This window comes from Mytilus edulis, chromosome 9, assembly GCF_963676685.1.
Source record: "Mytilus edulis chromosome 9, xbMytEdul2.2, whole genome shotgun sequence".
Taxonomy (NCBI): Eukaryota; Metazoa; Mollusca; class Bivalvia; order Mytilida; family Mytilidae; genus Mytilus; species Mytilus edulis.
The window spans coordinates 5,629,649-5,641,765 of NC_092352.1; the positions used below are offsets into that span (position 1 = coordinate 5,629,649).

At 32.1% G+C, this 12,117-nt stretch overlaps 1 protein-coding gene across 3 annotated transcripts in view; it reads right to left on the minus strand.

Annotated features, from left to right (window-relative positions):
* Positions 1-4,099: 4,099 nt before the first annotated feature.
* LOC139487536 (BAR/IMD domain-containing adapter protein 2-like) overlaps positions 4,100-12,117 on the minus strand; it is a 53,566-nt gene continuing 45,548 nt past the window's right edge. Inside the window, exons 14-15 of one of the 3 annotated variants that reach the window (XM_071272403.1) lie at positions 10,628-10,770; positions 4,100-7,926 (exon numbers count right to left, since the gene is read on the minus strand). In XM_071272403.1, coding sequence (XP_071128504.1) covers positions 7,848-7,926; positions 10,628-10,770 — 222 coding nt within the window. In that variant the 3' untranslated portion in view covers positions 4,100-7,847. Of the gene's footprint in view, positions 7,927-10,579; positions 11,071-12,117 lie in introns of all 3 variants that reach the window. The other 2 variants (XM_071272404.1, XM_071272402.1) reach the window with 2 other exon arrangements.

A 12,117-nucleotide genomic window follows, 5' to 3' on the forward strand; every position in this document is an offset into this window, starting at 1 on the left:
CAATAGTTTTCACATGTAGACCATATCCAATTAAAAAAACAAACTCTTTCTTATGAGATGAGTCTCTCCTGTAGATGCATGATTGTTTTATGATTTAACTGTATACCATTGGTTTTCCTTTTCTATAAGTCATTTAAGCAATAAGTACAGACTTTGGAACTAAGTATGAATTGTATATAGGCTTGTATGAAAATATTCACAATCCGTGAAATCAAATTTCTCTTCAATGCATTTTTCTTTAATCCAGAAAAAATGATACCAACCAAAATAAATAAAACTTCATTATATAAAGAATAAAGCCCTTTAATTGTTTTTGATTTTTAAATTCTTGGCTTTCAAATTCTCTGATTTGTGCATTCCTGATGAAGGAAATTCCAGAAAAGCGCTTTGGATGCATGAAATTCATAACATGTTGTTTTCATTTTATTGTTTAGAGAAAATCATGTAAATATTATGAAAATTCTCTAGACTAAGGAGTAATTTGTACATTTTATTTTTAGGAACACACACACTATAATAGAGTGTATAAAATCAATTATTACTCTTGTGTAGATTATGTACACATATTAATGTATTATAGTTGTGTAACAAGAACATAATCATTTCAATTAATGATATGCAAGGCATGCATTTTATAGAATATAGTTTGAAAATTACAATTCTTGTGGAGAATTTGTGAATAATGAAGTAAAATAAATTATCATCAACTATTGAAAACAAATGTGAATTTTTCATTGGTCACTTGTATCTTTTATGTGCTTGTTTATAATACTGTATTTCTTGTGATAATTTGTACAATATAAGTATTCTGATCTCGTTTTTCGCACATTTTCAACATTTGTATGATTTAATATTTCTTATCTCGTTTATCACATGATTATAGCAAAGGGAATCATATTTGAATAAAGCTTGAATATTCCTTCAAAATGTTAATTAATATTAGAATGGTTTTGTATGACCTGTAGATGTGTCATGGAGTTTGATTGGTGTTTCATAGTATCACCATTGTCCAAGACTTGTATTACCTGTGGATGTGTCATGGAGTTTAATTGGTGTTTCATAGTACCACTTTTGTCCATGACTTATATTACCCTTGAACGTGTCATGGCGTTTAATTGGTGTTTCATAGTACCACCATTGTCCACGACTTGTATTACCTGTGGATGTGTCATGGAGTTTAATTGGTGTTTCATATATATAGTACCACTTTTGTCCAAGACTTGTATTACCTGTGGATGTTTCATGGAGTTTAATTGGTGTTTCATAGTACCACTTTTGTCCATGACTATTGTTTTACCTGTGGATGTGTCATGGAGTTTAATTGGTGTTGCATAGTACCACTTTTGTCCATGACTATTGTTTTACCTGTGGATGTGTCATGGAGTTTAATTGGTGTTTCATAGTACCACTTTTGTCCAAGACTTGTATTACCTGTGGATGTGTCATGGAGTTTAATTGGTGTTTCATAGTACCACTTTTGTCCATGACTTGTTTTACCTGTGGATGTGTCATGGAGTTTAATTGGTGTTTCATAGTACCACTTTTGTCCATGACTATTGTTTTACCTGTGGATGTGTCATGGAGTTTAATTGGTGTTTCATAGTATAACTCATGTCCATGATTTGAATAAACTGTGGATGTGTCATGGAGTTTAATTGATGTTTCATAGTACCACTTTTGTCCACAACTTGTATTACCTGTGGATGTGTCATGGAGTTTAATTGGTGTTTCATAGTATAACTTTTGTCCATTTGATGGCTTGCTCACTGAAGTTCTTTAAAGGAGATCAATATTAGTAATTGGTATAATATACTTGCATAATGTACATGACTACTGCATGACCAGTGAATATGTCACAAAGCTGAATATAGCCAGCAGATGTACATGTGTCATGGGGTTGAATTGACGATTCATGGTATGATTTTTATTATACCCCTGCTTTGAAAAAGGGAGGTATACTGTTTTACCTCTGTCTGTCCATCCATCCATCTGTCCGTCCGTCAGTCCATCAGTCACATGAATATTTTTCGTCACATTTTTCTCAGGAACTACAATACAAGGATTTCTGAAATTTGGTTTCAGGGTTTATACAAGTCTGCTATACTGTGTGACATGTTTTCAGATTCATCACTTGACAACTTCCTGTTTACCGAACACTTGTATGATTTAACACATGATAGCTAAGTTGAAAATTTTCGTCACATTTTTCTCAGGAACTACAATACAAGGATTTCTGAAATTTGGTTTCGGGGTTTATATAAGTCTTCTATACCATGTGATGCATTTTCAGATTCATCACTCAACAACTTCCTGTTTACCGAACACTTTTATCATTTTACACATGATAGCCAAGTTGAAAATTTTCGTCACATTTTTCTCAGGAACTACAATACAAGGATTTCTGAAATTTGGTTTCAGGATTTATACAAGTCAGCTATTCGGGGTGATGCTTTTTCAGATTCATAACTTAACACTTTCCTGTTTATCAAACACTTAAAATTGAGAATGGAAATGGGGAATGTGTCAAAGAGACAACAACCCGACCAAATAAAAAACAACAGCAGAGGGTCCCCAACAGGTCTTCAATGTAGCGAGAAATTCCCGCACCCGGAGGCGTCCTTCAGCTGGCCCCTAAACAAATATATACTAGTCCAGTGATAATGAACGCCATACTAATTTGCATTTTTTTACACTTAAAATTATCCACTTGTGGCAGGGGTATCATCAGTGAGCAGCAGCTGGCAGTTTCACTTATTTTTCAAGACTTTTATAATCAGTGGATGTGTCATGGAGTTAAGTTGGTGTGGTTCATTATATGATTATTGTCCATGACTTTTATAATCAGTGAACAGGTCATGGTGTTGAGTTGGTGTGGTTCATTATATGATTATTGTCTATGACTTTTATAATCATTGGACAAGTCATGGAGTTGAGTTTGTGTGGTTCATTATATGATTATTGTCCATGACTTTTATAATCAGTGAACGGGTCATGGAGTTGAGTTAGTGTGGTTCATTATATGATTATTGTCTATGACTTTTATAATCAGTGGATGTGTCATGGAGCTGAGTTGGTGTGGTTTATTATATGAGTATTGTCTATGACTTTTATAATCAGTGGACGGGTCATGGTGTTGAGTTGGTGTGGTTCATTATATGAGTATTGTCGATGACTTTTATAATCAGTGGATGTGTCATGGTGTTGAGTTGGTGTGGTTCATTATATGATTATTGTCTATGACTTTTATAATCAGTGGACGGGTCATGGTGTTGAGTTGGTGTGGTTCATTATATGATTATTGTCCATGACTTTTATAATCAGTGGACGGGTCATGGTGTTGAGTTGGTGTGGTTCATTATATGATTATTGTCTATGACTTTTATAATCAGTGGACGGGTCATGGTGTTGAGTTGGTTTGGTTCATTATATGAATATTGTCTATGACTTTTATAATCAGTGGACGGGTCATGGTGTTCCGTTGGTATGGTTCATTATATGATTATTGTCTATGACTTTTATAATTAGTGGATGGGTCACGGAGTTGAGTTGGTGTGTTTCATGGTATAATCATCGCCCATTACTTTTGTGACCAGTGGATGTTCACTGGAGATTATGCAAAACTAGAGGCTCTAAAGAGCCTGTGTCGCTCACCTTTGTCTATATTGAATATTAAACAAAGGACACAGATGGATTTATGGCAAAATTGTGTTTTGGTGATGGTGATGTGTTTGTTGATCTTACTTTACTGAACATTCTTGCTGCTTACAATTATCTCTATCTATAATAAACTTTGCCCAGATACCCCAATGATGATTGTGGCCAAGTTTGGTTTAATTTGGATTTAATTTAGTTTCAGAGGAGAAGATTTTTGTAAAAGTTAAAGACAACGACAGACGACGACAACAGACGACAGACGCCAAATGATGAGAAAAGCTCACCTGGCCTTAAGAGTAAGAAAACATAGCCAAGTGTCTGTACTTGTTTTTCAGTGAACTAAGGGCCTGCATTCCATGAAACTAGCTGAATTTGCTAGGAAATATTTGTTATATACAATCAGCAAATTTTACTTTCAATTGGCTGTTTAACAAAAAAGAAGAAATAATTTTTACATAAATTTAATGAATTGTATGAATATAAACAAGGTTTTGGCAAGTAGAGATATTACAACACTACACATTAATGCTGCAACAAATATAGAATGTTCAATATGCTGTAATGTAAAGTTGACACCAGAAATTAGGTTTTTTAATCGCTGTCTTTCACCTTAACACTTTGAGCAATTACTGTAAATACTTTTTCCAAATTAACATTTCCTGGCCTTGTAATCAAATAAAAGTGTAAGTCATAGCCTCTTAAATATTCTCTTTTCTTCATACAGAACAAAGTTATATAAATTACAAGGAAATTAAACCAATGTTCATCAAGTAATGAAAAAATAACATGCATTTCAAAACATTTAGGTACAACACAAAAATGTTAAAGGAGTAGGTCCGGTAAGGACCGATTTTGGCCTCAAATTTCAAGTTTATCTTACGAAAGATTTTGACCCATTTTTAAACACTTAAGTGTCTATTTCATTTGAATCAATTAATTTATGTGAAAGATTTCAACTGATATAGTCATAATAAACAACCCGATTCAAGCTCAAATATGAAAAATCTACCAAATATGCCGAAAAATGTCACTTTTCAGATGATTTTTGTCAAAAATGAAAGTGGCTGCATCCGTGTTCATCCTCAACCTTTTATATTTTATGTATTATCATAAAATACAACTTACATTTCAATATTAAGGATGAACACGAATGCGGCCACTTTCGTTTCACACGAAAACTGTCTAAAATTTAACTAAAATGCTAGAATTGTGAAGATTTCAGTAATTTAGCATGACTTAATGGTGCTAGTACCCGATATATGTGCATTGTATTGTCAAAAACAGCCCATATTTATGTAGCAGAAGCATTCTACTGTCTAATAAATAACTAAAAGTTTACATTTTAACAATTTTGTAAAACTGCTATATTTTGGGGCCAAAAAGGGGTCTTACTGAATCTACTCCTTTCAGATCTCAAAACACATTTTTTTAAATGAAATACTTTAATTTGTAACTGAAGGGATAAATTCACCACAGTAGACAGTTGCTATGAAAAGTAAATAGTAAGCAGGTGGTCTTGGGTGGCTGCACGCCCCCAGAAGATGAACATTTATAGTAAAAAATTCTTATTGAAACAAGATGTTTTTTTTAAATTGTTTTTAAGCTCATGCCTACAAAGCTACTACACTGGTAGACAAAAATTAAAGCTATAAAGCTTTTTGCACAGGATTTTTAATGAGGGTCAGGTGTCACAATATACATGCATATAAGGAATAGATTATTCTAAAATCATTAAACAATTTACCCTGACAATACACTCTCTTTAAAATAAAATTTATTTTAGCATGAAAATTGAGCAAATAAAACATAAATAGACATCTATAAACTGCTGTTGGAGAAGACAAACAATATTTAAAGAAAAGACTAGGATTAACTGCCAGACATTTTAAATCTGATTACATGCACATAAAGAGGACCTTTATGATGGCATTAACATAATGGAAAATAAACATTCTAGTAAAGATAAACTGCTGGAGATGTACAGACAAACTATGTAAAGACAGGGGTAAAACAATATGTTTGTTGCATGGGCCAAAAACAAATAAAATAAACATCAACTTTCTAAAAGTGGCTCAAGACTGTCCCTAAATCTATGGAAAGTATTTTTGAACAAGTAAAAGAGGATTTTCATTTACTGATGGTATGTACATGGTGATTAGCAGATATGCTGTAAAGATGTCATACAAAAGCAATAAGCAAGCTGAAATAACAAATTATACCGGTATACTATATAGCTTATTAAACAAATCAACAATATATATTTGTAGTAAATAAATAAATATATTTCTTTATAAACAACATAAACAAAATCCTCTGTAAAGGAAGACTGAGGTATTTCATACTCATTTATAAGTTAAACCATTAACTACCATATGTCATTTCACATAAACTCAGGACCATCGGAATTGTCTTGTTCTAAACAAAAATCAAATTGAAAATTTTGGAAAGGGGTAGGGGTTCTGATGTACCAGCAGGGCATCCAAGCAAAGTTCCCAAATCCTGGTTTATGGTTATAAACTTCATGATAATGCAAATTTTTCACGGGTACAATATGCTAATGCAGGGCAATTCAAGGGAGTTTTTGGAAAATTCAATTCAATTTAGACCCACCAGTGATAAGGTATTAAGAGAAAACTATTCAAAGACTTAATTTTTAAATATAAAACCTACCCCCCACATATAGTAACTGGTTTTTTTCACTCCCAAGACATACACAGTAACATGCCTCACCCTTATCTTCTAGTGTGTATAATTCTTGTGTTACTATTAAACAACATTCAGATCATGCATGGAAAGTTAATTTCCATCATTAAGTGCTAGGTAAGAAAATATAAAACAAGTAATGTGACCACAGGCACTTGTCTCAGAATTTTTTCCCCTTATATACCTTAATACAATATGTTATATTAAGGTATATAGGGGGGGGGGGATCTGAGACAAGTGCCTGTGAATGTGACTTTGAAATACTTCAGTCTTATATTCACACAAACTACATAACAATGAAAAACACAACCCTTCTTTGGTAAATACACCAGAAATTCAATAAACAATTTTACTAATATACATACATTTTTACAAATGACTATTCAAATACATGTAGTGAGAATTTATACTTATACAAATCTATATCAACATTTTGCAAAAGGTAAATTTTTACACGTCTTTTTTAAAAAGATCAATATAAAATAAATAAGAAGTACACAACAAAATGTAATGCTTATATGATCTTTGAGAATTAGATTGCTTTTGAAAAAAAACATTATGCTGAGCTTTTATATAGTAAAGCACCTTAACAATAAACATCCTCAGCTATAATGTATGTGTACTGGGGCAGAGAATTATCTCCCCTGTCAAACAGGCTAAAGGGAGATAATTGTCTATTGAATGTCAATTTTCTATACGTAGATGGTTTGAAAGAAACATCATTTATAATTCTTATTATAAGAAATATTAGTCAAATGTAAATGTAACGAGTTCTCACTTTGGTTGTTTATATATATGTGACCCTTTTTAATAAGTTGAGCAAAACAAGGGTAAAAAAGTACATTAATACATCAACCAAGCACCAATTTACAAATATCAAATATAACAATATAATACAATAAAAATAATATAACTAAATCTTATTAACAAAGACAGTTGTATATGATATAAACAAACATTCATGAGAACCTTCAGTCTGAAGATCACAATTCTTTTAAAATTTCCTTATTGAAAAATCTGAACTCGTTTAAGATGCTGTACTGAACTTTGAAAGTCCCCATAAAAAAAGCTAACTTATGGATCACAAATTTTAAACAGCAAATTGTGATACATATATTATATCACTGTTGGTGTGTATTTCAAACATTCACACTTGCTCTTCATCTGTGCCAATCTTCAAGGTCGTTTCATGTTGGCCATTTTTTTTAGATTTTAATGAGTCTCCTCATTTGAGATTACTGACTGTCAGAATCAAACGTTGAATTCAGTCACATGCTGATGGATTCTGACACATCATACATTCAAATGTCAAATTAAACATGTAGATTTCTAGACAGAATGTTGATGGTTAGGTTGTTCTTGTCACAACAAAGAACATTCAATAAAGTATTCTGTAAATTGGATATATCTGTGTACCTGGTTAGTCTAAAGGCATATCAATCATCTTACAAAACTCACTTCACAAAGTTTATACAAGTATTAGCAGTCAATCAAATCTTTGGTGCAGATCTGTCCTTTGTTTCAGTCTTCCGAAGTTGTATTCCAGCAAACTTAGGATTTTTCTTGAATCTAGTGAAAAAAGAATGAGTAATAAAATATATGACAATAATTAAAACTAAGTATTCTAATTCTATATCTATAGTTCAATTTTAATATGTTGTTCATAGCTCTAAGATTTTAAACTTGTAATATAAAGTGTACAGTGTATTCTAAAAGTATTTATGAAATAAAGAAAAAGGTATTGTCAGAGACTGTAAAATATTGTTAAAAAGGTCCATAATGGAGGCTACAAAATATATCCTGTATTGTTCATAGCAATATTGTAAAAAAATTGACTTATGGAATTAATAATAATCATTGTTATAAATTGTTTGTAATTATACTGCTCTCTTAGGGCATCCTTGATTGACAATAAAAAGATTGTATTGTATTGTATTTAGATTATCAGGGGTTCGATCACCATACAAAGTTGGTTGTTTGCATTTTCCCATTAATACTGCCTTATAACAATATAACTTCAAAAAAAAAAAATGATTTTGTTATTTGCATTTGATTTTAACTGAAAAAGAAATTTCCTTTACCAAGCAAAAGGTCAAAAGCAGGTCAACCTTACTGCCACTTACAAAATATGTAAACTACTCACACACATATACACAAAAATTCAATAAGAATTAACTCAATTGTTGTAATGAGGTCAGAAAATAACATAGAAAACTCCATTTTACAAGGAATGTTTTGTGATCAAGGGTTGTTTTTGAAAAAAAAAACTCAATCAAAACTAATGAGAGTGTTATAAGTAATAATTTATTACATAATTGCCAAATTTAAAAGAAATATCCCCTTCAAGGTTTACTGGAAACTGGTTAAAAATTACCTTTTCATAATATTTTCCTTAGTCCCATGGTTGTACTAGGGGTAATGTACCTTACATTTAACCCTATTACAGCTATAGGGCTGAGATGACTTACATATAAAGATCTACTTGCTTTTTTTCTTTTTATTATGTTTTAAGGATACAAAAAACTACACTGTGTAAAGCAGTGAAGATAATTTATATATTTTTTTAATCAAATTTTTCATGAAATCTTCTGAACCCTTTCCTAACATTTAAAACTAAATTTGATTATTGCATTTGAATGCTTAGCTCAAAACATAAATATCTAAATCTAAAATGAAACCATCACCAAATTGCATGATATACCAATGTATAATTACATGCATGTAAACATTCTCTAATATTAGCACTGACTGGTCTTTGGACATTACAGCCAGGAACATCTTAGACCAGAAAGTTTAAGAGAGGTTTTTAAAAGATATTTGGCTAATTAATCCTTAAAACTTATTCTTCAGAATTCAGAGTAGATGTATGGAGTTTACAAAATTTAAACAATTAAAATGAACTTGTATATCAAAGCAACTGTTGACTTGAAATGATGAAGTGCAGGACATAGTAATTTTATTTTAGTTAACATAAAACTGCAATTACTTGCTTCCCCCTTTTTTAGCCTGAGAACCATTAAAGTTATCAAAGTTGGACATAAAATAAAATCTCTATGCACCAAATAAAAGTTTAATTTCTGGCCCTTGGACTCATATTACTAGGAGCTAACTAAATTTAATTTGAAAAAAAATTATTTTGTAAGTTTATCCATAGTTTTAGGGAGGATTTTTTTTTTTAAATAAACAAATTATTGTGGGCCTTAACAAGTATACAAATAAAATGATTTCCACATCATGCTGTTTCATGCATCCCATCTCCTGGTTTATATTATATACTACATAGTGATACATCTATATGAATATATATGTTATCAGACTTGGACTTCTCTTGAATTGAATTTTAAATGTGCGTATTGTTATGCATTTACTTTTCTACATTGGCTAGAGGTATAGGGGGAGGGTTGAGATCTCATAAACATGTTTAACCCCACCACATTTTTGCGCCTGTCCCAAGTCAGGAGCCTCTGGCCTTTGTTAGTCTTGTATTTTTTAAATTTTAGTTTCATGTGTACAATTTGGAAATTAGTATGGCGTTCATTATCACTGAACAAGTATATATTTGTTTAGGGGCCAGCTGAAAGATGCCTCCGGGTGCGGGAATTTTTCGCTACATTGAAGACCTGTAAATGACCTTCTGCTGTTGTTTTTTCTATGGTCGGGTTGTTGTCTCTTTGACACATTCCCCATTTCCATTCTCAATTTTATACTATGTAATATATTGTAGGAAAATTCAGTTGTATTTTATTGTGGTTCATAATTTACAGTCTGCTTATAAAATATTGATATGTAGAACCGTAATGTATTGCCTGATGACTTAGTTGTGTAAAAAAGTCCACATTGACATAACTGTAGTCAGAAAGAAATAACTTGAAATGTGTTTTACATACTTTTTTTTTAATCTTTGGGTGGGAGTTTACGCAAAAATAAACACACAAAACATAACTCAACAATGAGTATTAGTTTGCTAAATCTACTTTTATAGGATATGAAACATTACAAAAACCAATAAAGGATCCTCCTTAATTTCTATTGATGAAAAATGTGTGACAATTTGTTTCTGACAGAAAAAAAACTACCTGCTCGAAATGTGGTTATCCCTTCTCCAAAAAGAACCTTTTCAATAAGCTAGCTTTATACAATGGAATGATTTTTTTTTCAAATAAAGTGTGATGAAGTTTGCCTCAACTTTTAATTATATGAGAATATAAAGAAATAATCTAACACTGGTCATTTTTCACAATTTTTTGTTCATCTGTGCAAATTGTAATACTTTGCACTATCTTCTTCTGTGTGGTTGTAGTCTGCTACTGGAGTACTTGGTGGCGCCATCTTTGGTCCTGGTCCAGGAGGAGGTGGTGGTGGAGCTGGGGGCGGCTGGCTCATCTGTTGTCGATTGCTGTACGCTGCTCCATTCTGAGAAATGACAGAAGATTTAGACTGTGCCCCAGGTAGAGGAGGGGGAGGAGGGGCAGTAGGTATAGGAGGTGCTGGGGGGACAGCAGTGCCGTGAGATGGTGCTGGGGGGATAGCAGTGCCATGAGATGGTGCATGGAAGCTTGGTTTCCTGCTTAGGGCAGGAGAAGGAAGGCGACTGGCAGAGAACAGAGTGGCAAGAGATGTAGCTGGGTTAGAATTAGTAGTGATTGGAGGGGGAGGGGGAGGAAGTGGGGGTGAGGGTGCAGAGTGTCCCATGTTACGACCTCCTTGCTGTAACTACAAAGAAAGAACAGACTATCCTAAACATGCTATAGATCAATAACCAATGTTAATATTGACATGAAATTATTCTCCTTCATTTATTATTAAAACCAAACTTAAAAAATATTGAATTGCAGATAAAATATTTCTAAAGGAATTGATAAATTTGGTTGAATTAACTTTATTAGTTGTTTTAATTCTAATTTTTTTTTTACTTTCTTGAATAAGTTTATAAATGTAAAAAAAAATCATATTTTGCATAAAAGCATTTTGAATTTAAATTATATTATTTAATACATTAATATACAACGAATTAATTTTACAATACCTAAAGGGAACTCAATTATATGCTTGGGTAAAGAACAACAAAATCATACCTTTATTTCAGACTGAATTACCATTATTAAAAAAAAAACTTAGATTTTTACAACAAAACACGTAAATTTTAATAATATATTTGTTAATTTCCCAATCAAAACCAACTCATGCTTTTTGAACGTATCTAAATATATTTAAAGCAAAATTATGACATTAGACAGGAATGTATACACCAGATATTTGGACATGCTTGATACAATAGCCATATTACAAACATATACTGAGCATGCCCAGGACTACCTGAGAAAGAGGCGGTTGTTGAGAATAATGGGTATGATACTGTCTGGCATCAGCTGGATGCCGCGGTAGGGAGTAATAACCCTGGTGTACAGGAGGGTAATCAACCCAGTCACTATAAGGCTGAAAATTACAAACGCAGATGAAAGGTAATAAACTGAAGATTTTCTCATCACAGAATTCTAGGATGTAAATTTCGTAAATGGAAGGCTTTATAAAAGAAATTAACCAAGAAAGGAGTATGTTTCGATAAGGTCCTAAAATGGCCCCCTTTTTTAGCGTAAATTTCAAATTCGGATTTATTGACCAATATCACGATAAATTATAGCTAATACATTGACTAGATAGGATATAAGCCATTTTGTTGAAAATTTTACGTCTCTGCGTTTCATTATGACGTCACAAGTTGTACTCATATTGATTTTTCACGAAAAAATCAATGAAAAT